General features: G+C 47.7%; 7 protein-coding genes across 7 annotated transcripts; 5 read left to right on the top strand and 2 right to left on the bottom strand.

Moving 5' to 3' along the window:
- The first annotated feature begins 3,481 nt into the window (after positions 1-3,481).
- EDB91DRAFT_1142979 (putative oxalate decarboxylase/oxidase) lies at positions 3,482-5,938 on the top strand. The gene is made up of 15 exons (XM_041319070.1): positions 3,482-3,591; positions 3,638-3,992; positions 4,042-4,115; positions 4,165-4,259; positions 4,310-4,384; positions 4,434-4,477; positions 4,526-4,619; positions 4,667-4,769; positions 4,819-5,014; positions 5,073-5,082; positions 5,138-5,172; positions 5,221-5,284; positions 5,343-5,376; positions 5,425-5,484; positions 5,539-5,938. The coding sequence occupies exons 1-15, from the start codon at positions 3,567-3,569 to the stop codon at positions 5,676-5,678; spliced, it is 1,404 nt and encodes a 467-aa protein (XP_041175525.1). The 5' UTR covers positions 3,482-3,566; the 3' UTR covers positions 5,679-5,938.
- Positions 5,939-8,630: 2,692 nt separating this feature from the next.
- EDB91DRAFT_538341 (uncharacterized protein) lies at positions 8,631-9,606 on the bottom strand. Its single transcript, XM_041327641.1, has 2 exons — positions 8,858-9,606; positions 8,631-8,733 (listed from the first exon to the last, which is right to left on the bottom strand). The coding sequence occupies exons 1-2, from the start codon at positions 9,340-9,342 to the stop codon at positions 8,721-8,723; spliced, it is 498 nt and encodes a 165-aa protein (XP_041175524.1). The 5' UTR covers positions 9,343-9,606; the 3' UTR covers positions 8,631-8,720.
- Positions 9,607-10,609: 1,003 nt separating this feature from the next.
- EDB91DRAFT_1204272 (uncharacterized protein) lies at positions 10,610-12,328 on the top strand. The gene is made up of 3 exons (XM_041320689.1): positions 10,610-11,205; positions 11,264-11,951; positions 12,008-12,328. The coding sequence occupies exons 1-3, from the start codon at positions 10,688-10,690 to the stop codon at positions 12,164-12,166; spliced, it is 1,365 nt and encodes a 454-aa protein (XP_041175523.1). The 5' UTR covers positions 10,610-10,687; the 3' UTR covers positions 12,167-12,328.
- On the top strand, positions 12,329-15,211 carry EDB91DRAFT_1142963 (WD40-repeat-containing domain protein). The gene is made up of 16 exons (XM_041319069.1): positions 12,329-12,599; positions 12,660-12,674; positions 12,728-12,833; positions 12,897-12,966; positions 13,027-13,089; positions 13,141-13,204; positions 13,250-13,334; positions 13,388-13,410; positions 13,461-13,619; positions 13,675-13,744; positions 13,798-13,970; positions 14,022-14,263; positions 14,314-14,500; positions 14,561-14,689; positions 14,750-14,791; positions 14,848-15,211. The coding sequence occupies exons 1-16, from the start codon at positions 12,483-12,485 to the stop codon at positions 15,136-15,138; spliced, it is 1,836 nt and encodes a 611-aa protein (XP_041175522.1). The 5' UTR covers positions 12,329-12,482; the 3' UTR covers positions 15,139-15,211.
- On the top strand, positions 15,212-16,186 carry EDB91DRAFT_1142948 (heme oxygenase-like protein). The gene is made up of 2 exons (XM_041319068.1): positions 15,212-15,690; positions 15,741-16,186. The coding sequence occupies exons 1-2, from the start codon at positions 15,238-15,240 to the stop codon at positions 16,035-16,037; spliced, it is 750 nt and encodes a 249-aa protein (XP_041175521.1). The 5' UTR covers positions 15,212-15,237; the 3' UTR covers positions 16,038-16,186.
- Positions 16,187-19,161: 2,975 nt separating this feature from the next.
- On the bottom strand, positions 19,162-20,101 carry EDB91DRAFT_1142933 (uncharacterized protein). Its single transcript, XM_041319067.1, has 2 exons — positions 19,941-20,101; positions 19,162-19,886 (listed from the first exon to the last, which is right to left on the bottom strand). The coding sequence occupies exons 1-2, from the start codon at positions 19,961-19,963 to the stop codon at positions 19,523-19,525; spliced, it is 387 nt and encodes a 128-aa protein (XP_041175520.1). The 5' UTR covers positions 19,964-20,101; the 3' UTR covers positions 19,162-19,522.
- A 963-nt stretch (positions 20,102-21,064) lies between these two features.
- Positions 21,065-23,283, top strand: EDB91DRAFT_1142931 (uncharacterized protein). The gene is made up of 8 exons (XM_041319066.1): positions 21,065-21,235; positions 21,289-21,329; positions 21,355-21,391; positions 21,441-21,686; positions 21,785-21,894; positions 21,923-22,121; positions 22,277-22,446; positions 22,469-23,283. The coding sequence occupies exons 1-8, from the start codon at positions 21,115-21,117 to the stop codon at positions 23,150-23,152; spliced, it is 1,608 nt and encodes a 535-aa protein (XP_041175519.1). The 5' UTR covers positions 21,065-21,114; the 3' UTR covers positions 23,153-23,283.
- Positions 23,284-23,441: the final 158 nt, after the last annotated feature.

The raw sequence follows: 23,441 nt of genomic DNA, 5'->3' as shown, positions 1-23,441 counted from the left end.
TTGAAGCATTATTCTCACGTCATTTCCTCTCAGAGTACATCCCGCCGATCTCGATGCTCTATTTATAGTCTTTCTGTGACATATCCACTCTCTCACTTGCCGTCCAAACTCTGGATTCACTCCTGGTATGTTTGCTATCGCTCCAGTTGTCGTGGTCGCCGTGGTCTCATGTGTATCGGGACAAATATGACTTTGCACGTACGAATATGTCTGAACCTAGTGTTATCTAGGAACATCCGGGTTTTTCTATGCTGCTCGTTGTCGCGAAATGTTCGGTTCCCCCTCCCCTCGTGGCGGTGGTGGGGAGGAGGGGGAGGGAGCTCATGGCTTGTTTCGCGATACTTGCATCCTAGTGGTCTGGTAGTCAGTCATGGACAGTGAGTGCCTCTACAGGCGGAATACTCGTTTGCCAAGGGTAACTGTTACTGCAAACGCCGTTCGGATCACTCGACAGTGGGTGACTTCCCGTAAGAATTTACAGAAGCAAGCTTGACTGCTCGACATCGGCTAATTTACGGACAGAATCTGTAAACCGTAAGAACTCTGCAAGACGATGGACTGGGAACAATACCAATAATGATCCAGACGACAATTCCGTGAGCAAACCATCTAAAAAGAGTAAGAAGATTACCCGAATCAGACATTCCGTGCGTTACGACGATTTACAGAGGGGTACCTACCCCTCCACAGATTGGCAAATTTACAGACAGGTGCGAGAGCAACGGTTTGACAGGCGTTGATAGCTACCTTCCAAATCCAGCGCAGCTATTCGGCTAAGACATGAGGATTACCAGAAATTCGTCTGTAAAACCTGACAGGAAGTCACCCAGTGGAAGTTTCGCAGTCACTGCACACGTGGCATTCCATCTCCCTGAGTCTTCCTCGGTGTCCTTAGTTTGGTTTTTCGGAGATCGCGTATCATGGCGATCCCCATTCTGCTGCGACGTCTAAGCGAGGCTCATCTCCGACTCGGTATCCCGACGGTCCCACAAAAAGATAGCACGAAAATAGCTGTCGGCCCATCTGGTGAGTGCACTATTTTCACACACACGGACTCGTATATGATTGTATCACTGATCTTCCTCTCGGATCACGCTCATTTTGGGGGATTGTTTACTGGTTAGACTGAATTATCTTGGTACCAAGACTCCACGAGGGCACCTAAGTATCAGTATGTGCAGTTACTGGTAGTTCCACACATATCGTTTGGTCTCTAATGGAAACTTTTTATGCGCAGTCTAGCGAGAAAGGGACAAAACTCGGGACACTTCACGCTCACCTTCCCTGAAAACAATATATTGGCATGCATTTCCGCTCGGTACTTACATGTGGATGACAGAGACGGAATCGAGTTTGAAGGGATCGATAACGACACCATTGATACATAAATCCATGTGTTATGAGAGGTTATGAGTCTGTGACCACAGTACATGTTAAGGATTCATAATAATACTTACTTGACTTGACAGCAAGGACGTGACTCATTACCAGATGCTAAACACGAGGCTCTATCTAAACCTCTAATGATGCTCTTGAGAACAGCACACATTGATTGGAGGTCCTACGTCAAACGTGAGTTGCTCGCACATTGCAACACGCAGTGAAGCCTAATGGGTATCCCATCCCGGATAACAAAACAAGATGGACGCGTCCTCACGACATGAATGCCTGGATCTCAACTACGACCGCGGACTAGGAGCGGCTAAAATGTTCATGATCTAGTCTGTGCACAACTTGACACAGCTTCTCTTGGTGTGTGTGTGTATGTGTGTATATATATGTGTGTATGTGTATGTATGTATGTATGTATGTGTGTGTGTGTGTGTGTGTTTGCGTAGTACCAAAACGTTCAAGGCCCTTCCTGAGCGCCTTCGAGACGTCGAAACTTGGCCGCCGTTAAGTGGTGAGGCGACGATTGTATTGGATTAAAGGATACTCTTTCATTAATAAGACAGGAATCAAGCACGGAAGGAACCAATCACGATATGACGAAATGAACAGAAAAAACTTATCTGGATTTGTCGGTCGCCACGATACCCACATTGAAATCGACAGGCACGAGAAAACGATTCGTGTGGCTGACTAATATGTATAGTGTAGAGGTATGCACCGGTTCAACCAAAACAGGGAAGCACGGGCTCACGGCGTAATCATCCAGCAGTGAGTAGGAACACTGGTCACAAGAGCAGTATTTGATTTTACAGATTCGGAATGAGCAGGATTGATGAGGGTGCATCTAACGTTTGTACAGTGTACGAAACCTGTGAGCTCACAAGTGAAAAGATATGCAAGGGCAAGGTGGCCGGCGCATCTAGCTCATCACTGGGCATAGGCTTCAATAAACCGATCCAGACCAGTCTTGTTTGGGATGGAGTTATCGCAGAGGTGATGATCAGCACAACTCGTCATGCTGGTTGCGTAACAGTTGAACTTGGAACGTGGAACACTTCTACGTGACACCGCGTAGAATGTGCTTCCTGATCAGGGATCGACTTTGTGGATGCTGCCGGAGTCTCGTGATACGTTTGCCCGTGTTCGCGGCAATTAAAAGGGCCAGCAATTGTAGAATAGATGTCCCATGTCAAGCGCAGTTGACCCGTTGCACAGGAGTTGTTTCGCATCAAGTGTGCAATCCGCCAGGAACGGCGAACTGGACAAAAACGATCAGTGAGAACACCTCCCAGGAATCCTCGACTTACGGTGCTTCTCTTAGGTATTACGTCACAATCCGAAACCCGAGTGAGTTCAAAGTAAGTAGCCGTGTCGCTGTGATGATAAGTGGCCAAATGTGATTGGCCCTAGACCAGATGGCTTGCCTCATAGACTCTGGGGCTGTTCATCAGTCTAGGTTGCCCCCCCTTACCTCATTCAGCTGGCCATGCTTGGGCGGACTATCCCGTGAATTGAATGCCGCGTGTTCTCCCAGAAAGTCGAAAAGCGCTTTCCCAAAAAGTGCTTGAACTTTTCTTAGGCAACTCCTCCAATGGATGGGTAGTGTTGATCCTCTTCGGCCGTCCATAAGACTGATATAGAGAAACGGCCGCGAGCTGTTGCTGATCGACAAGCCATACTTAACTTCATCGAGGGGCAGACCACTGTTAGAATTCGAAATCGGATAACTTCTTCTTCACGATATTAAATCTAATTATCTTGATAGTCAAATTCTGTGCAGAGTCTGGGCCGCTAATTGCGAAACTATACACGGCCAAAAATACCTCATAACTACAGATGCTATTCAGTTAGGAGAAAAACTGGGAGGAGAGCGTCGATAAGATACCACCGACTTGGACCCTTGGATAATAGCTTCTGCCGGAGCGGGACACAGGGTCGGCATTCTACGACATGCCCAAATCTGAACGTATAAAAATACTTTCCCAAACCGTCGACGATAAAATGGCTGCCACCTCATGCGAAATTTTTATCATGTGGTCAGCTATTATTATCCTTGAAGGTTATTTGCAACTTGAGGCTCCTTGAACAAATCCAATGATTATCCTGCGGAACGGTGTTGCTTTTAATACACCCGCAATTATCGCGATCTGGTTTACCAAGCGTGTTCGTAATCAATGTTTTCTGGCGACCCTTTTCCTGGTACGTTAATAATGACGGAACCGCGGTTCACTAAACCATATAAAAGCATCGACTTGCAATGTGCTGTTCGTCAGTGTCGTTTTTTTTAAGTTTCTTGGTTCATCTTCTGCATATTCAAAAATGCACTCCTGGCGCCGACTTCTCTCGACTTTGGCTCTCCTGTCATCCGCAGTTGCTGTACCAGCTGCCAGTTCAGTGGTGTCATCAGCTCCGGCAGCTAGCCCAACTGTCCCTTATGCCAGCGACGACCCCAACTATCCTCTGTGGGATGCATCTGAAAACATAATCCCCGAAGCTATCCGTGGTACCCTTGGGAGTACCATCCTGGGACCCCAAAATATTCCGCTGGAGCTGCAAAACCCCGACCTCCTTGCTCCTCCTACCACCGACAGTGGCTCTGTGTAAGGCATATGTTTCATGTTGTTTTTCGTTTCTTATGGTGCACACTAGACCAAATTATAAGTGGCCTTTTTCCTTAAGTCACAACCGCCTTCAGACTGGTGGTTGGGCAAGGCAGCAGAATAGTATGTGCTTTTTGCCATCGCTTCGTTTTTAATTAATGGGACTCGCCAGTGAATGCCATGAGTGTCGCTACGGCTTTGGCAGGCGTCAATATGCGCCTGGAAGTAGGTGCCATCCGTGAGATGCACTGGCACAACGATGGCGAGGTATGCAAGTTCTTGGACTACTTAGAATGATATTAATGGTCCCTTTCTAGTGGGCATATATTATCTCGGGTGACCTTCGTGTCAGCACTGTGACTCCAGATGGTCAAGTATACCTCGGTGACGTTGTGAGTGCATCGCACCACTCACACATACTTCGCTTAAACTAGGATTTAGTCACAAGGGGATCTGTGGTATTTCCCTGCAGGTTATCCGCACAGGTATGTGTCCTCCCCTGCGGTGAGGAAATGGGCTAAACTGTGATTCAGTATTCAGGCCAAAAACACCACAGCCAACGGCGCAGAGTTTTTGTTGGTCTTCGATTCTGGCACGTTCAGTGAAGATTCCACCTTCCTTCTTACGGTTGGTTGTTTGTCTTGTGCGAGTCCTTACCTGAACATGATCGACAGGACTGGCTGGCCCATGTGCCCAAAGAGGTTATCGCAAAGAACTTCCAGGTTAATATATCAGCATTCGATCACATCCCAGCCTCAGAATTGTACATATTTCCGTGTAGGTTTTCCCCGTTTCCGGTCATCATATAAATTCATGTCTTCATTAGCTACACCTCCTCCGGTAAACATCGAGTCGGATATGGTGGTTCCCAATGACACTCCGATGCCTTTCACCTTTGCCCTGTCACAGGTGAATGCAACGCAGGCACCTGGAGGTACATACAAGGTTGTAGACACGCGCACATTCCCTGCGTCTACTACAGTTTGCGGTGCTGAAGTAACCGTCGAGGTTGGCGGCATGAGGTGTGTGACTCCAAACCCTATCCTTATCAGAACTCGAGCTAACTACCTGTGTTCTTAGGGAGCTTCATGTGAGGATGTCCTTTTGTCCTAAGAATACAGCCTTCCTGACCCTCGTTTTTAAAGTGGCACCCTACGGAACCCGAGTGGACTTACTTTGTGTGCGTGTAAAGTTCACATGTAATATCGCCCAGCTAAACCCTTTCCAGCTCCGGCAGCGCTCGCATTACCGTTTATGCATCCTCAGCTCAGGCAATGACAACGGACTTCCAAGTAGGTCAATTGATCCCTGTGAATTAGCAGTTACTGACAGCGGATGCTTCTGTTTTAGGCTGGTGACATCGCATACATCCCACCGTCGTTTGGTATGATACAATGTGATTATGTTCGATATTTTTCTGAATGCCTTTTAGGTCATTACGTTGAGAACACTGGCAATACCACTTTGACGTTCCTGGAAATTTTCAGATCAGGTTCGCTGTCTCAAACCATTGCTCCGTGCCAAACTCATCCATCCCCCGCTATAGGCTTGTTCCAGGATATTTCTCTCAATCAGTGGCTTGCATTGACGCCTCCCGAGCTTGTCAAAGCACATCTCGGCCTCGATGACGCTACCATTGCCAGCCTTTCCAAGGTTAAGCAGGAGGTCGTCGGTCCCGTTTATTAATCAACTTCGCGATGTTCAAATTCCCGGACTTATTTATCGCAACGGTAAAACGAATAATTTGTCACGTATCTGTACGAGTTTTTCAGCGTTAGCATCGCTTGTGAATTTTGTGAACGTACTAAAGGAGTTTTTATTCGCTATCATTTAGAGATGATCCTTATGATCATGGTATTTTGACTTTTGAGTTGTACTTGTAGCCAATATACCAAGTTGACTGATTCAGTGTTTCCTACTACTTTTGTGTCACGCGTGATCAGAAGGACTGGGTCGGAACTTATGAGGTATTTCATGTTGTTTGTTCCGCTTAATATGGGCGCTTTCTATTGAGTTGATTAGTTTAGCATGCATGCATGCAACTTGACGTTATTCTGGGAGCTTGTCGCCACACTTACTGCGGTGAGTCTGACACATCGGGGTTATCAATATTTAAGAGCACTTTGAATGTTGTACGAAATGCAAAGAAAATACTTTAAACTTGTATTGAGATTTTCAATGTGCAAAATTCAATAATATATTGGAAGTTTGCCTAAACTTGAAATTTTGTCGAATCAAAGTTTTGTATAACATTAAAACTCAACTTAAATGTGTGGTTTTGGCATTTAAGTGTTGTGCAGACCTTTGATCCGACAAAACTTCAAGTTTAGTCAAACATTCGAGGATAATTTTATATTTTATATTTATTCAATGAGACAATGTTGGCAGATACTCAAAAAATTTGATGTCTCACTCATACATGAAATTCTGCACTCACATCTCAATCTAAGTTTGAAGTATGTTGTTTGCATTTTGTATAATATTCAAAGTGCTCTTAAATATTGATAACCCTGATGTGTGATGCCCTATTCTCACTCCGCCACCATTCGGCTGCCAAGCCACAGCAAAAACTACTAGGTACCAGCCGTGTAACGTAAGAAATGACCTCGAAAACCTTGTTGGCTACATTAATGGTAATTCGTGAAGCGAGGGAAGCTTGCCCCCAGTCGTTGTTGACGTCTCCCCCATCCTTGTCCTTCGATTTTCCCCGCCCACCCCTTCCTCTCCTGTGCCGATGGTTCCCAACCAGCAGCCAGCAATATCACAATGTCACGCTCTTCTTCCAGAATCCGGACTGTCCTCATTGCGGTGGATTTTTCCCTCTTGCGTCTCGCGAGTTGCACCTAAACTATCAGTATTACTATCTACTTCTTCGTGGTCACAATTCAATCATTTCCTCGTATCTCACCTACTTACCAAAGATGATCAAGCCTCAAAGATAATCTCGTAGCTCGTACATTGAGGATGTCAACTTGTTGAATTCATTGGAATGCACAGAACATAATGAAACCACAGTGGAGAACATGCTACACTACACATGAAAGTTTTGAGTGAGATGAGGATTCGAAGGTGTCGGGTGCAAGAGAAGCGCTGCCCCACTAGTACATACAATCGCGGCAGTCCTGTCCAGTCGAGACCTGACCACTGGCACCTCTCCACCAATGAGAGCACACGCTTATGGCTGAAGAAAGTTTCAAATGTGAACGTAAACTGGGCCGTCTCTCAGATGGGCCCATGACCTGAAAATATGCTTGCCGAGCGGTGATGGAGGTCTTCGCTTCTGCTGTAAGTGTGGTAATGGTGGTACCTAGCTTCAGGACCCGAATAATTTCGGAGTGATACAGGTCACAGCATCACCGTCAGTATTCGATGGGTGGAACCTGTACTTACTCAATTTTCATCATAGGCCCTTTTGCGATTACATAGTGCCATACGGCAAGCTAGACATGAAATCAGAAATCAGATCGATGCCTATCGACCATACCATGTCGAATCTAACTCGGAGAAGCGTATCACGCTCGGATCAAGAGCAACCTAATCAGTTTTTGGCCAGTAGTATGTATCGATTTTTGGCCCATGGTATATACTACATAGGGCAAGAGGCCACTGATCTCGAAAGACCTACCGTCATCAATATACTACATTCTCGGGCTACAACCAAATCTACAGGGTTGCGCCCGGGACTTGACGGCGAATTAACAACTCTTCGAAATTCAGGAGGAGCATGTAACGTAAGCTTTGACACAACTGATTCAAATTTCAATGCCAATTTATGTTTACATAACAAACATCAGATTGAAGGGCACCGTTTCGTGTATGTAGAGGGGCAGTACATCCCCTCGTGTTTCAGTATCACTAGCTAGAACTTTTGTTGTGGTTTCTTTGAGTGGATACTGACTTGGAATTGGTGATTATAATATATCACTACTGGCCGGCTAAGTATAAGTAGTACGTAATGGTACATACTAATAATGTTATACCTCGAATCTCGATGCTCAAGGTATAATAATCGACCAACAAGCATCAGCGACCCAAGAATATCTTATAGTGAACATTGAACCATACTGACCGAAATATAGTATCTTGGCAGTAAATAAGTCGGCGCTGTGCGCCAATGTATCAGCTTGGGGCTCAATTGTTGGTTGCTGTGCCTAACCGTGACTCCTGTCAAAGGCAAAAGGAATAATTCAGATCGTTGGTACACTCGTACGGAGGCAACGAGTGTACGGTGATGCCAATCTAGATGTCGGCTGAAGACAATACAGCTGAAAGTTAATTTTTCAACAGACAATGGGAAGATGATAAATCTATAGACCATGGTTACCTTGTTTACAAGGTCACTACGGCTGATAATTGTGGCTGAAGAGAACCAACTTGTGTACACATGGGAATTTATGGACAAATTTGGCATCCAGTTCTCTCACTACTTATCTTACTACTTACCAAGTAGGCGACTCTGGCAAGGAACGAGAATGTGAGCGGTGCTCGCAGCTCTACCCTCCTCACTTAGTAACTGCCTTTGGTGTAACCGGGTGGCGAACGGTGTAAATAGGTGGAGCTCGCACTGCCTAATCACACCTCGTAGCTGACCTGCGCGCACTTTGACGCATCACTGGTAGATCTCGCACCCTTTGCGTATGCCATGATCGTAGTCTCTTTGCCTTCTGTGCCACCATCGCGAAACGTGGACCAAAACTCGCAGCGCCCACTTGTCATACAGTATACACCTTAACTCGCACAACTGGTACTACAACATCTCAATGTCTTCTAACACTACTTCACGTGTCGTCTTTTCTTTCCACCATTGCTCCGTCTCCCGATCCATCATTGCCAACCTTTCATCTTCAATTCTCAAATGTTCTGACGGATGTGTCATCAGCAAGTTCTCGTCAAAATCTCTCAACAACCGAACTCCGTCTCGGCCACGAGCTCGCGATAGTGCGACATAGACATTGAATGGAGTAAGCCCCGCGGTAGGTGGTGTCGCAATGTCTATAATGGCGTTATTGATGGTCTGACCTTGTGACCGATAGTCCGTGAACGAGTATGCTGGTGTGAGAGGCAGCTGCCGTCTTCTTATGGATTTCGGGTGATTTCCGTGGATAACGGTAAACGTGCGCTCCATTGGAACTAACGGTATTATGTTCTTCTCCAGACCTTCAAGCTGAACCGCTTTCGTACGGTTCAGCTTAATAAGAACATATGCTGGTGGATATGTCAGTTCCACGATTGCAGCTGTCGGCGAGAAATCTGTTTCACGTTCATCAAGAACGATTTTCGTTATTTCGCCTCGAGAACCGTTGGCGATGTCTAGGTCAGTTTCCACGTTGAAAGTCACCATGACATGCATACGAGAACCACGTTCTGATCCCACCCCTTCAATACGAATCAAAACTCAAAGGTGCACTTGTGGAGGTTCACATGGCATTTTGCCATCATCGCATCAACAAATCGAAGCGCGACGTTTTTAATTCCATTTTACGAGAACTCATTGTACTCTCACCGCCTGCAGCCATGCCAACCAGCCCCTTCAAACGTCGCCGCCTCAACGCAGGACCTTCAACAGAACGAACCAATAAAGGAAAACGATCAATCAGAGGATCCGGGTCTTCACCTTGAAGAATTGTGGTATGTGTTCAGTCTATTCACTGGCATCATCATTGTTCGTACACTAATTACCTTCCACAGTTGAACATCGTGCAGGCTAGTACCCAAAGGATCTCCAAACGTGTAACAAGTATTGTTGTACTACTACGTATATTCCTACCAATATGCTCAAAATTCGTCACTAAATAACTCAAGGATTGCAGCCTCGCACCTCTGTACAAAAATGTATCTCACTATGTAATGTTGTACAAAATACTTCGGAAGATCGTTTGCTACTTTACACTGTACAGAAACAGTAAACAAGGTTCCTGCCGACGAAGTTCGGCCCCATCCTCTAGTAGAGCATTGTCTCGATAATCCGAGCTAGGTTCGTGTGCTTAGCGCTAGCAGACAGAACACAATGCACATTGCGCATGGTCGATCCAAGATGCGGCGGAACATGCGATCGTATACCTACACTATGCCGCTGCGACTGCGGCGGTGCGGAAAGTATCTTATAGTGATACATGATTGGCAGGAGATCTGACTAACGGCTGTACATGGTGTCCGGCAAACATTAGTGACACTAGCATTAATCAGTCGGCGGACGAATTTCCGGTAGCGCGGTGTGCCGTCTGATGTTGGTTCAAGAGTCCTCAAACTTCCTGTCGCAGAGCTCGAGATATGCGCATAATATTTGAGTTCGTTTTGAATAATATCACCCGGACTTCAGAAGCTTCACATAGGCTGCATGACAGTGAGTCACTCACTGTTGAACGTTGAACGTTGACTACATCAATGTTTGGACCCGTCGAAAAACTATCGTTTTACGATCCCTGACATTCCCTGTTTGGTATAGTCTCAGGTGAACTGAATTGATTTCTAACACTTAAACTGCGCGAAATTTCAGCCGCTTTTGCTGATCAGTAGTGACTGGCTGCACTAGTGCCAGATTTCAAAGTCACGCGTGTTTCACGTGACCACACAGCGCGTTGTTGTTTCAAGTTTTTTGTTGCCACTATGAATAGCACCGTCGATAGAGTCTGACAAGTTACTTCACTGACCAAAATTTCACTCCGAATCCACAGCTCTTGTTTTCTCTCTGACACATGGAGAATACAGAAGATGACGTGTTCACACAAGTTCCAGTGATCGTGGACTGTGATGTCCTAGAGGCAGCCAAAGAGAATATACAGCCACTTGCATCTGGTCGTCGAGTCACCACTCTTTCAGCTATCCTGCAGACTCCGCACGCACAGCGGGATGCGCAACTACTTGCAGCGCGTAAGCGCTTCCGTACCAACATCCAAATCGCACTCGAAGATGAGGATGATGACCCACTGGAAGCATACTCGCGTTTTGTTCAATGGACTCTCGAAAATTACCCCCAAGGACAAAGTGCAGAGTCTGGACTCTTAGAGCTTCTTGAAGAGGCAACAAGGGTATTAAAGGACAACCGCAAAGGACAATGGAAAGGGACATCAACATACCTCAAACTTTGGGTACTTTACGCGAGCTACGTGGAGAAACCGACTATCATCTACAAATTTTTGCTTGCAAATGACATTGGAACCGATCATGCTCTGCTGTACGAGGAATACGCTGCTGCACTTGAGAGAGCCGGACGGTAAGCTTCAGCCTCATTTCACGCAAGGAATCATTTTAAAGGTGGATTTTCGTCGCAGGCGCAATGAGGCAGATGCTGCATATCTACTTGGAATTGCCCGTCAGGCTAGCCCCCTTGATAGACTTATAGCCAAACATGGTGAATTCCAGAAACGAATGATGACCGCAGCTACAATCCCCCCGCAGCCCGCCCCGAATGCTCCACCTCGTAGAACAGCATTGGGTATGGCTTCCTCATCTTCCACTGCAGCACCTTTGTTCGGATCTATTTCTCGGGCTCCTTCGTCCTCATCGCAAGCCGATGCCCACGGGTCTCGATCTGAGTCCCGGCTGGGCTCAAACACTCGTCTCCAGATTTTTGTTGATCCTTCTGGAGCAGAATCAGCGGATGCAACGGATTCAGTCACACCCTATCCTGATATTGGAACGCGTAAATCTCGGGTCAAAGAAAATGTACCTGAGGTTAGCAAAGCAGCAGGCAGCACCTTGAAGCAAGCAGGTCGCACTCGACGAATTGCGTCTGGGTCGAATTCGGGCGCGGTAGCAACAAAAATTGTGCCATTCAGAGACCCCGGACCAGACGTGGACGTGGAAGCGAGGGGAGCGATGGCCCCACCTCCCGTTCCCATGTCGAGGCAGAAGAACGCGGTACCGAAGACTCCCACAAAGAACATCATACCATTCTATGACGTCCCCGATGGTAGCGGCATTCCGTCCACTCCTCGATTCACACCCTTTCGAGATGAGGTGAGCAAATGTTGCTGTATGCCGAAAAGTTGCTGACGGCCGCTTGATCGATTTAGCCTGAAATAAGTACGTCGGCTGCTGCGGCGATTGCACCCGAGACGGTGATGAAACAAAAAACTGTAGGAGGAGGACCTGTGGTAGGATCTGAAGCAGAGGCGTTGAGGAGAGATCCGCTGAAGAACTATCCTGCCGACGAATGCCCGCGAGATGGCTGAATAATTACCTCTTGTTCGCTCGCTCTTTCCCGTATAGCCCGTAGGCTATTGTTGGTTATGCTATATTTTTGATCTACATTTTCACCTTTCCCTCCTGTTTTAGTACCTTTTGTGGTCTTGAGCTCTGTAAATGATACTTGCTCTGAGGAGCTGACCCTGACTTATCTCTACCCGAGACGTGGTTGCTGGTTTCCTAATCTGTCTTTCCCCTGACCATCCGCAGCGTTCAGTCAGTTGCCGCGCACAAGCCGCGGTTTCATTCATCAGTCTCTCCACACATCTTCTGTTGCAAGACACACTTGCAGTGACCCCCACAATGTCATCTAAGCGAATCGCTTTATATCCTTGCTCTCCTAATACCGTGCGTGGAACATCGACAAAGCTCTCAGCTAGCAAAGATAAAGTCGTTTATGCCAATGGCAAAACTGTGATCGTGCGTCGTTCCCCTTCATATGACCCTCATGCCGTTCGCTCATAAGCTATCTACCTCTAGATCCGTGACCTTAATGCGAGAATCCACGTTCTTCATGCTTGTGTTATTCAATGCTGATAATCACCTAGAACCCCGATCTATCAACGACTTTCTCTGGTCACGCGTACAACACGACTGTTGCACGTTTCTCGCCATCTGGCTTCTACTGCGCGTCGGCAGACACTACTGGAACAGGTGCGCCTCTACTCGTACTAGATGCGATGGCAACATCCACTGATTAAGGCCGCGATCTTGCAGTCAAGATATGGGATACTATAGGCGATGACCAATCTGTGAAGGGGGAATACAAAGTGCTCTCCGGGAAAGTGTAAGTAGTATGCCCGTCCCTTGTGCTCTTATCCGGATGATATCTGCACTCAATCGGTAGCAACGACCTAGCTTGGGATGCCGAAAGCAAGAGAATAATTGCGGTTGGCGATGGCAGAGAGAAGTATGCAGGATGTTTGTGCAGAGCGGACAGAGGCTAAGCGTAATTTCGAAGATTTGGCCACGCTTTTCTCGCCGATTCTGGTTCTTCGACCGGACAAATCAGTGGTCACTCAAAGGTTTGTCGTCGCCATTTTTGTGAATCAGCAGGCTCATTTCGATAGGTCATCAACGCTGTTTCGATTAGGTGCCAGCGCCCCTTTAGGGCAGCTACCGCCTCCGACGACAATTCCATCGTATTTCATCAAGGTACCCGGCCTTTAAGATTATCGAATTAACACTGAATTCTCGGCATCCTGCAGGCGTCCCTTTCAAATACGATAAGGTCTGAAGCTTTTTTATAGTGTTCGAATCTTGACTATAAATAGTGTGAAGACCATCAGAACGCACACCAAATTTGTGCAAGACGTCCAATTTGGACCATCAGGCGACCACTTCGCCAGCGTGGGCTCAGATTCCAAAATTTTCCTCTACGATGGGAAGACTGGTGAGACGATCGCAGAGATCACCGACAACCCACACAAAGGGACCATTGTAAGTCGCAAGGGAAGCATTGCTTGAGTTTGGGATATTCACATTATTTCTTCAGATGTCCTGCTCTTGGAGCCCAGATAGCAGGTCATTCTTCACTACTTCTCTGGATTGCACCGTTAGACTATGTGCGCGCGCTCAAAAGTACTGCGCTTTCCTTGACTGAACTCGTCATATTTAGGGGACATCGAGGCCCGCAAGTCGTTGCAGGCTTGGACAGTTGGTAGTGGAGTGCCCAACCAGCAAGTCGGCGGTGTCTGGAGTGGTATCAGTGACCTTGTGTCCCTCTCCATGTCTGGCGATTTGAACATTTTTGACCCGCGGGCGGCTGATAAGCCAACTCGCATCCTTCAAGTATGCAATCCCTCCCTCAGTTCATAATGCTTTGCATGACACTCTGTGCAGGCTCCGCAGAAAGCGATCACGGCAGCCTCGTCAACGTCTTCGAGCACGTTCTTCGCCGGGTCAGCTGATGGGCGAGTGTTGTCATATGACACGGACTCGACTTCACCCTCAGATGCTGTTCGGCTCGTGGGTGGCACGCTACACACCAGTCTTGTATCTGGCATGGCGGCCGCAAGCTCTGGGAAGGTATTCACCATCGGGTATGATGACCACATCCGAGAGATCGAGGGATCCGCGTACACGTCTGTCGTTTCCCGATCCGTGTCGTCATGTATTGAAATGGGTGTGATAGACCTGCTTCCATTCCTTCATTGTCGCAGCCAAAGTCTGTTGCAGTGGCGTCAGATGAAACCGTGTTTATTGCTGGCATCAGTTCGGTTGAAGCAATCCGTAACAATCAACGGGTTTTCGAACTGAAGCCATCATATGCACCAAGTGTAGTGGGTGCCGGGGGAAATGTGGTTGCAGTTGGTGGAGAGGTGAGCATCTACATTAATAATTTATATGATGCGATTTTTTTTGGACTCATCGTGCTCAAGGATAAACGCGTGCATATACACACCTGGAATGGCAGCACGTTGACGGAAAACAGGGCACTTCCACAAAGCGAGGGCACCATCACCGCGCTAGCGGTATCAAGTGATGGGGCATTGATAGTGCAAGGAAACGTGAGTTTTTAACATTATTTCCAATTCGACTTCCCATCCCTGACACATCGTCTTCGACAGTCTGCCGGAAAGATCGCGTTATATTACTCGCAGACGGGCGAGGTAAGTCCTGCTAATCACTACATCAGGCAAGCTGAAGTAACGTGGTGGATCGCTAGCCTGTCCCGACTCGCTGGGACTGGCACACCGCGCGCATATCCTCCTTGGCATTCTTGTCGTCGCCCCCGACACATGTTGTTTCGGGATCTCTCGACACCAATGTCCACGTCTGGAGCTTGGAAAACATCTCGAAACGTGTTCTCGTTAAAGGGGCGGGTCCAGGGGGTGTTAACTGTGTCGTTTGGCTCGGTGACGCACGTATAACCGATAGTAAAAAGACGGGACGTATTTTGAGCGCTGGCGCGGATGGATGCGTACGCGTTTGGGAAGTCGAGTTGCCTGGGAAGTGAAGGACTAGACATCTAACTAGATAAGATAAGATAATTCGTATGCATTTCAAGCGTGGCGTAGTTACTTCCTATCTACCATTCACCTTCACACTACTTGAAATGCATTCATCAGTTGAAGGTCGTATCACGCATCATCTGAAGGACCGATCTACTCCGAGACCATACAGCGCAGCCACACAGCACGTATTTCTCACAGCTGCTGGTACCTTAACCCTATCTCCAGCCCGTCTTGCGCTGTGGCTCTGTCAGGATCGCATTTATGCTGCACACGCATATCCACGTTTCATCGGTCTCCTCATATCTAAAATTCCCTTCGACGGACCAGCTGTTGACGAGGAATTGAACAGAGAGACTCTCGCGCTGCTGACTATATGCTTGCAGGGGGTTATTCGCGAGGTTGCTTTCTTCGAAGGGGTCGCAAAGGAATGGGGATTGGATATTAATGGGTGGATAGAACGGAAAGCTACTCGAGACTACACAGCTGAGATGGCAAGGGTAGCTGCTGTTGGCTCTTTGGAAGAGGGGCTCGTATTTCTCTGGGCAATGGAACAGGTATATACCTCTCGCAATCCACATTTCGCTGCTTAAGACAGCCTTCCTAGGTATACCTCGACGCATGGAAGTATGTGAAATCCTTGTTCCCTCCTCGAAGCGAATCAGAAGACAGTACTGCGAATGCGATCCGCCAATTAACAAACAACTGGACGACACCGGAGTTCGAAGAGTTTGTCGAGAAGGTGGAGGATCTAGCAAACAGACACTTTGCGAGACATCACCATGGGCCTTCATACTCAGCTGTGCGTGCGATGGAGAGTATCTGGGCGAGGGTTGTGGAGCTCGAGGAGATGTTTTGGCCCGAGGACGAAGAGGATACTCGTTTGAGCTCGAGAGCCTTTTGAAGTCGGATGTGTGGTTCGGAAGTAACTAACGGCGCATAAGCTGCTTGATTAGCAGTACAAACAAATAAGACCAGTGTACTATGTATGTGGTCTGTCTGACCAAGAAACATTTCTCAGCTCGGCCGTATGGCAAGACGCCACGTACGACGTTAATTCAAAACCTTAGTAAGGAACTTGACGGTGATACACCACGATCAGTGCCGGCAGTATGTCTGGCCCCATTCTTTATCATACTCCTGCACAGGACCTTCTGCCTACGGCATACCTAGTCTCCCCTAGCCAGACCTTGGATGAATGAAGACAGTAGTTACTTCTCTACTAAGCGGCATAGCCGCAATGCCGGGTGCATTGATACTTCGAGGAACTGTGCAGTGTGTTATCCATACATTTACGGGGATCATCGATCAGTCACGGGATCCAAGGTAAGTATGCACATCGTTTTATCCATACGCTTGCGTTGATGATTATGCATAGCCTAACTCCATCCCATGACTCTTGAGCGCTTGAGCACTAAGCATCGCGTAGGCACGCATCGTCGAAAAGTTCCCGGCTTCAATAGAATGACTGCCAGTGGCAGTTCGTCCGCGGTGCTAGGGTTTGGATAGTACGAGCGATCAATTTTACCTTCCTAGGAAATAGGGTATAATCATTGAAGGTACCTTCCTTGGTATGGCCAAGAACTCAGACGGGATTATGAGAAAAGCAGGCAACTCTACACTAAGCTTCTTTACAGCAGGATCAGACATGGCGAGGTGGCCTTTTGTTGTTTCGGAAAATGTGTTGTTGAAATGATAAATCATTTATCAGATTCCCGTGACGTTATGCACGATGCTCATGGCAGCCGCATGTTTCCCCGAAGAACCAGCTAAAGTTCAGGTGGAGATCAATGGGGTGATCGGAATACACCGAGGCAACTCAATTGTCTATTGCAATTCCATCGATTCGATGATATTTTCACCGCAGCACCACCTTCGACAATCAGAAATCCCTTCCCCTGGAAGCCTTCATATTTGAGGCGCTGATATAGAGGTCGGTAACTCCCAATATTAATGGTAAGTATCTTCGTTGTGGTTGTGTACCTGAAGTTTACGTCCTTCACATTGCAGGGTTTCCCCATCGGACAACTGCAGATGTGATTTGTGAACGGCACGAATCACGGTCCGGCACGAAACTATTGTATTCCAGCTGGGACTACAGTATTCGGCAACAATCAGTAAGCACCAAGATCCGAAAGGCCTCCTGGTAGTGTTGTGGGTAGAACTGGCACTGCCAGGCTGAGATGGCAGAACCTCCCGGGCAGATGTGGCAGGACATGCTATACAGTATCAGATAAGTGTATGATAGCGCGAATTAAGGTACCTACAATAGCTACTAAGTCCGGCCTCTGAACACCCTCATCGAAAACAACTTCAAAAAGGGGGACATTACTTCTTCTAAGTCCAACAAATATTGATGGAATTGCAACCACCGTGACGCCCGCATCGATATGGATGTAATAATAACCTCTTCGAATACCTCACGGATGCTGTAAAATGTAGCAATTGTCCACAAGAGACTCGTCACGAGGCGCTGCAACACTTTATGAAGAAACCGTAAGTGGAAAGGTGGCTTTGATGGCTGCAGTTATTTCCGGCGATGACGAGGGAAGTAATGCTTCTTCGAACCGTCTAGCGCAACTGCCCCTGTTCGAAAGTGGAAGAAGACGACTGTGCATCTGTTCCTGCTGGCAGCAGTCCCCGGCGACGCCACTATAATCTCGAAGTTCCAGAATCAATGCCATCTGCTGTGCTGGCAGAACATGATTCTGTCAAGTTCTGCTAGTTCTGTCCCCTTCCGGTCTACACATTGGGAACAGGTAAAGGTGTTTGTCCGCGCAATGATCTCTGGCGCATGATGCAGAATTATCCCGAGGTTGCATGAGAAACCTTGATGCCTGGGTGGTGTCGCCACTAGGGTAGCTCACCAGGGAGGCGGTGAACAACCGGTTCGGAACGAGTTACTGGTAATTCGTTCTTCCCTCTAGGAAGTACTCTCGCTGATAATATCACATCACAATTTTAACATTGCTACGAGTTTGCGGCATCTATGTCACGGTGTTGTCGATTATGTCTTCCTTGTTTTTGGAGAGAAGAATATGTTTACTGCTAGGTCTATCGCATTTCGTCGGTATTACGCAACTTCTTTCTGATATTCCTTTCCTATTTGATAATACTCAGTCCCTCGCGATGCCCGTCTCTACGAGCCAACACCCAGGTCCCGTTCACCACTGCTTCCCACGGCAATGCACAGCGCACACGCAGCCGCGAAGAGAAGGGAGAGCTCGAAGCCTTTCAGGATGGGATGTGTGCCTGCTTCTGCATGGGGATTTGTCTTTTCGTGGGGGCGAGGACGCCTTGACTTTGAATACATACGCTGCTTGATCAGGATTACAATCAAATATTGTAGGTGATCGGTCTGTGTATGTGTCTATCTCAGTCTGACCAATGAACATTCGCAGCCCGGCATGGCAGGACCACTCTAAGCACGCTACACCAAAAGGTATCAAGCCCCATCAAGGTCTTAAACCCCGAGGATAACTCACCTCGAATTAGCCATAGTTGCAAGTGACGTCCTGGCCAGAACTTTGAGAAGATGTCCTCCAGCTTCGTAGTTCTGTGTCTTTCAGCTTATCCTACCGAGAAGGAGTTGAAGTAAACCGTGCACTAATGCAGCTACCAGACAAGATTTCCAGAAGCACATTTGGGTCTAGGCTACGCTTATGGTGAGAGACAAACACTTGTTAATCCACCACACCCTGATAGGAGTATCCATACACCTTGGGTACTGTTTTTGATACTCAGTGGGGATTCCCAAGTTATTGATACATAGCCGGGGAGTGCTAGTATGGTTCCTTAGATCCCTTCAGCTCGTATATCAGGCAAAGATCTCACTGTTCCCTGTCCCTGGATCATTTCCAGGCCTTCCGTCCATCAAAGATCGTTTCCGGGCCTTCCTTCCATCAAATCGTCCGTCAACGTCCGTCAAATACTTCCTACCACCTCATTGCCCAATTAGGTAAACACGGAGAATTGTAAAAACATTAAAACATAGCATTTGCTTGGCTCCCGCGTCCGCTATGCCATTGGGAACAAATAGGTACTAGTTTATTGGATCAATAGCTCAATACACAATGTCAAGTAAATCAAACATTAATAACAAAATATGTCAAAATCACGGAAAAAAACATATCCCGCGAAGCATTAGATAGCGGTACCGCGCGATGACTGGGCAATGAGGCCAGGGATGACACTCCAAATTGTCGGAAGAGCAGTGGTCACGCATCATCCTCCGAATGGCAGCTTGCCGATGCCGCGCCACATTTCCTCTTGCAACAGCTCTACCTTCTCGGACTAGTGATGTTCTGGCCCAGCTTGGGCTCAAATCTCCGGCTTAGGCTCGGCCTGGAGGGGCTTAAGCTCGCCAGAATTCAAGCCTGAGCTGTGAGCCTAAGCCAGCCCAAAGCCGGGGCTTGGGCTCAAGCAAGCCGCAGCCCGCGCGCTGAATTTTCTGCGATGGCGATGCGAACAAGTGAGCGTGCAGATACAAGCAAGTACATACATACATAGACATATATAATATCCACCCATATATTGGGAGCAATGCAGGCACACACAAATGAGTGGCGGCATGTGGAAACAAGTACAGACAAGCAAAATTGAGTGGTGACATGCGGAAACAAGTAAAAACATGCAGACAAACGCAGAGGTGGAGTGTAGACGAGTGTAGGGTGATGGCAGGCATGGATGCTGAAGGCTGTTAGAAGCTATTTGGAGGCTGCCAGAGGGTGAAGGAGATTGTGGTTTGACATCACTGGTTGAGCATAGGGATGGTGAAAAACCTGTTGTAGACGTGAAAACCACTCACTACAAATATTTTAGTGCCTGCATGCCTCATTGCACTCCTGCGATAATGATTTGTGGCATTTATTCCCCACTCCGAGAGGTGGGGAACGGTGCTACTATCGGTTACCACAACTTCGGTCAACCACTGGTTCGGACAGTCACACAATGTCACTGGGTAGTAACACCATGTCACTGGCTGTCTGAAGCGAACTCCGCTCGGTATTTGGCGTTACGAGCCCATCTTTCCTACAAGGTATCGAAACTCCGCCACGGCAGACTCGCCGAGTGACAAACAGCTGCTTTGTCACACCTTAACAACTATCTCAATCATTTCTCCACCAATTTCGATGATTCAACTTTATAGTAGCTTAGAATATGTGTACAATGATATGTGGTGAGATAGAATATTTATTGAGGCTGAATTGTGTGAACTATTGCAAAGTGTCCGAACCAGTGGTTGACCGAAGTTGTGATAACCGATAGTACATACCGTGAGCCTGAGTTCACATTTCTTATCTGCATGCTGTAGAAGTATCGCAATCTGTCTTGTCACTAACCCGCCCAATTAAACATTACGAAAGCCTTGGGAGTGATAATTCAAGATTCTCATTCAGCACAATATATTTTACTTCACCCGCGGACTCCTTGGTGCGTGGCTGCGTTTTTAGTAATTCATGCCTGCAGCTGATGTTTGACCAGTCTTTTCGCTCATTGTTATCTTGGCCATAGGGTTCCTTCCCGTACGTGCACGTCTCCGGTAACTGGGATTTACGCTTATTACTGTACTGGTCGTCGTGTGCTTGATGTCGGCGAAGCACCGGATACTCATTAGGATGGTATCAAAGCTTGCAGGTCATGCCTTGCTCGTTATACGAGTGCATCTCGAGCTCTGGAAGTCGGATCGCGCACAGGGATTCATCCTTAGTGATGATATAGCCCCAGATAAATTGCATAAAGCTCCTTGAAGTCAGAATGTAGATTATGTTCTGGACATTGGACCTAAGTAGTCTTAGGTAGCTTTCAGCTGGCAAGCTGTCTACTTTAAACAGTAGCGTAGGTAGTGCACGCGTAACAGCAGGTGACCAATTTTATGAGGCATCACGTGGTCGTGTCAGTTACATCGCGTCACGACCCTATTCTGACCACAAACCCGACTCACTACGAATGAGATTACGGTCAAGTCAAAGTTCAACGAGATGAGCTCTTTCAGCACATCTCTATCCGCACAAGACATCTGGAAATGGACATTCACCAAGGAAGCCACTGCTCCATGCGTCATCAGAGACGTTCTCTCGATGAAGCAAAGCAACGCCAAAGGTCTGCCTCGTCACCTTAACTGCAACACCTACTAAAATCATCCACGGAATCAGACACCGACTTTTACTGGCTGGGACATATCCCTTGTCGAACAGTGCTCATCGTTGGAATAGTAGTAGGAATCCAGGACTACGAGAAACGGAACGCTGTATACTAGTAAGTGAACAGTTTTCGTGGTCGAATCGTTACTGAGGTCGTCCCGCAGTCGATGATTCTACAGCTGTCATAGAATGCGTGCTTCGCCATCCCTCGCCACCAAAATCTTCAATGAGCGCCGATGCAAGTCGCTTGGTTCAGAAATCCGGATGGGATGGGATGTCGCGTGGATTTAACAGATCTATGCCTCCTCCTCCGCCACCCACTCCTGTCACTGCTATAGGATATCCTGTACAAGTGATTGGCAAAGTTGTGCGGTTCTATGATGTGAGACAAATAATAGCTGAATCTATCGGTATGTACTGCACCTCGTATCTCTGACTTCAAGCTGAGCATGTCCCGTACCTGCTCTTCACGAACCCAACGCACCTCCCCACGGGAATGGACTTGAAGAGCCCTGTCAATCAACTAACGATCAATGGAAACACTGGAAAACCGTCGTGGAGCTTCACAAGTCGAAATATTCCGTGCCGAAACCATTTGAGATACCCATGCCACTTGTTGTTTCTTCATGTGACACAGGTTTGGAAGAGCGTGGAAATACTGGCCACGACGTCCAAGCCAGCACCCTCTTTGAACAGACAAAACTATATGCTGACATCGAAGACGAACATTCCCGCCCCCCGCACTCCCGTGAAGCGTCCATTACAAGCCCATGCCCCATCATCACCACTTACAGACAGTACCACCTCCGCCCCATCAAGTCCAGTCAAACCCGGATCCACAGTGAGTTTCTGCACCGTATACCGTCAACGCCTAACCCATTATTTTGCAGGACCCGCCGAAACTTCGACACCCCTCTCGATTACATACGCGAGACTTGACGGGAAAACACATTTCGGTTGTATCTCAAACATTATATGGATCATGCGCCCGCTGTGGTAGCAAGTGACGATCCGTTCTCGACGCCGATTAAGCGCCCTCGCGTTCAGTTTGATCAAACACCCAAGGCGCGGACGGGGTATGTAGCGCAGGATCGGACGCCGCGAGTATCTACTCTGGATGACAGTGCTCCTAGCGGCCCTACAGGATTCACGCTCTCGCATCTACGCCGCGTTCCGGAACTAGCCCTTCTAGCTGGTCCGAATCGTTCATGCTGAAATGAAGCGGCGCGCCCGAGCGGAGAGGGAGACTGAAAAAGCCAAAGCTGCGCAGACGCAGAAGGCTTCTTCGAAACCTGCCCATGTGCCCTCATCGAACCCCACCCACGCGCATTCCCAAACGAGGATCAAGCCCTCTGATGCGCCGCGTGTGAAGATGAAGCGCCTTTTTTCATGGGCAGTGCTAAAGCTGTACGAAGAGGGCAGTATCGTGCTCTGGGATAGATCTTTGCGTCTTTTGCCCGGCGCTCTCTCCGTGCTGCTTTCTCCTGGGTTTGGCGACACGGATAACTTGTGGAAGACTGCGAACAGCACAACCAGTTTCTCAACTGCAAACAATTCTGTGTTTTCGACCGCCAATAGTACGATGTTTTCGACTACCGGTGCTTCTTCATCCAAGTTCGTAATGTCTGAAGAAGACGCATATCTCTCGGATCCACCGATGGACGAGGAAGACGAGACTTATATTTCTGTGACGCCAGCGCTGCTCGCTGGACCTATTCGAGAAATCATGCGTGCGAAGAGGATAGGTGGGAAGAGTACCAAAGTTAGAGCAGAGGAGATTGCAAGATATTTGAGAAGAGGGGATGCGCGCTGGGCGCGGGTTGGGGCATGGGCTGTGGAAGAGGCCATGGAGGTTGTTCTTGGGGATCGGAACTAGGTTGGGTGGCATCACAGGGATATTATCGCGATCAATTTCATCTAGGGTTGCAACGGAGTGGACTATGATATATCATACAAGTATATCTAACAGTACTATGATATATTAACCAGTAAACAACATGCATTGCTCTATCTCGGCTGAGAATATGTGCGAAGGGAATGGGCTCATATGATGGGTGTGTTAGGAGGATTATACTGGAGTTTTTCCATTTATTGTCCCCATAGGCTAGCCTAGAGTTGACAATACATATAGATGTCCATTGGCTTGTGTTCCCATTGGGGCCTGG

This window comes from Suillus paluster (genome assembly GCF_016628075.1).
Source record: "Suillus paluster strain FC165 chromosome Unknown EDB91scaffold_40, whole genome shotgun sequence".
NCBI classification, from domain to species: Eukaryota; Fungi; Basidiomycota; class Agaricomycetes; order Boletales; family Suillaceae; genus Suillus; species Suillus paluster.
This window is presented reverse-complemented; position numbering and strand designations above follow the sequence as displayed.

What these genes read in the sequence shown, in the direction of transcription:
- EDB91DRAFT_1142979 (XM_041319070.1), top strand. Translation starts at nt 3,567, where the DNA reads ATGTTTTCTGGCGACCCTTTTCCTG. An exon ending in CAATGACAACGGACTTCCAA is followed by an intron (nt 5,285 to 5,342) that starts GTAGGTCAATTG and finishes CTTCTGTTTTAG; the next exon opens with GCTGGTGACATCGCATACAT. An exon ending in ATACATCCCACCGTCGTTTG is followed by an intron (nt 5,377 to 5,424) that starts GTATGATACAAT and finishes AATGCCTTTTAG; the next exon opens with GTCATTACGTTGAGAACACT.
- EDB91DRAFT_1142948 (XM_041319068.1), top strand. Translation starts at nt 15,238, where the DNA reads ATGCATTCATCAGTTGAAGGTCGTATCACGCATCATCTGAAGGACCGA. An exon ending in TTCTCTGGGCAATGGAACAG is followed by an intron (nt 15,691 to 15,740) that starts GTATATACCTCT and finishes CAGCCTTCCTAG; the next exon opens with GTATACCTCGACGCATGGAA.
- EDB91DRAFT_1204272 (XM_041320689.1), top strand. Translation starts at nt 10,688, where the DNA reads ATGGAGAATACAGAAGATGACGTGTTCACACAAGTTCCAGTGATCGTG. An exon ending in GCACTTGAGAGAGCCGGACG is followed by an intron (nt 11,206 to 11,263) that starts GTAAGCTTCAGC and finishes TTTTCGTCGCAG; the next exon opens with GCGCAATGAGGCAGATGCTG. An exon ending in TCACACCCTTTCGAGATGAG is followed by an intron (nt 11,952 to 12,007) that starts GTGAGCAAATGT and finishes TGATCGATTTAG; the next exon opens with CCTGAAATAAGTACGTCGGC.
- EDB91DRAFT_1142963 (XM_041319069.1), top strand. Translation starts at nt 12,483, where the DNA reads ATGTCATCTAAGCGAATCGCTTTATATCCTTGCTCTCCTAATACCGTG. An exon ending in AGCCAACTCGCATCCTTCAA is followed by an intron (nt 13,971 to 14,021) that starts GTATGCAATCCC and finishes CACTCTGTGCAG; the next exon opens with GCTCCGCAGAAAGCGATCAC. An exon ending in ATTACTCGCAGACGGGCGAG is followed by an intron (nt 14,792 to 14,847) that starts GTAAGTCCTGCT and finishes GTGGATCGCTAG; the next exon opens with CCTGTCCCGACTCGCTGGGA.
- EDB91DRAFT_538341 (XM_041327641.1), bottom strand. Translation starts at nt 9,342, where the DNA reads ATGCATGTCATGGTGACTTTCAACGTGGAAACTGACCTAGACATCGCC.
- EDB91DRAFT_1142933 (XM_041319067.1), bottom strand. Translation starts at nt 19,963, where the DNA reads ATGCAGGCACTAAAATATTTGTA. An exon ending in CAGGCACTAAAATATTTGTA is followed by an intron (nt 19,887 to 19,940) that starts GTGAGTGGTTTT and finishes ATGCTCAACCAG; the next exon opens with TGATGTCAAACCACAATCTC.
- EDB91DRAFT_1142931 (XM_041319066.1), top strand. Translation starts at nt 21,115, where the DNA reads ATGAGCTCTTTCAGCACATCTCTATCCGCACAAGACATCTGGAAATGG. An exon ending in AAACGGAACGCTGTATACTA is followed by an intron (nt 21,392 to 21,440) that starts GTAAGTGAACAG and finishes GTCGTCCCGCAG; the next exon opens with TCGATGATTCTACAGCTGTC. An exon ending in AGATACCCATGCCACTTGTT is followed by an intron (nt 21,895 to 21,922) that starts GTTTCTTCATGT and finishes CAGGTTTGGAAG; the next exon opens with AGCGTGGAAATACTGGCCAC.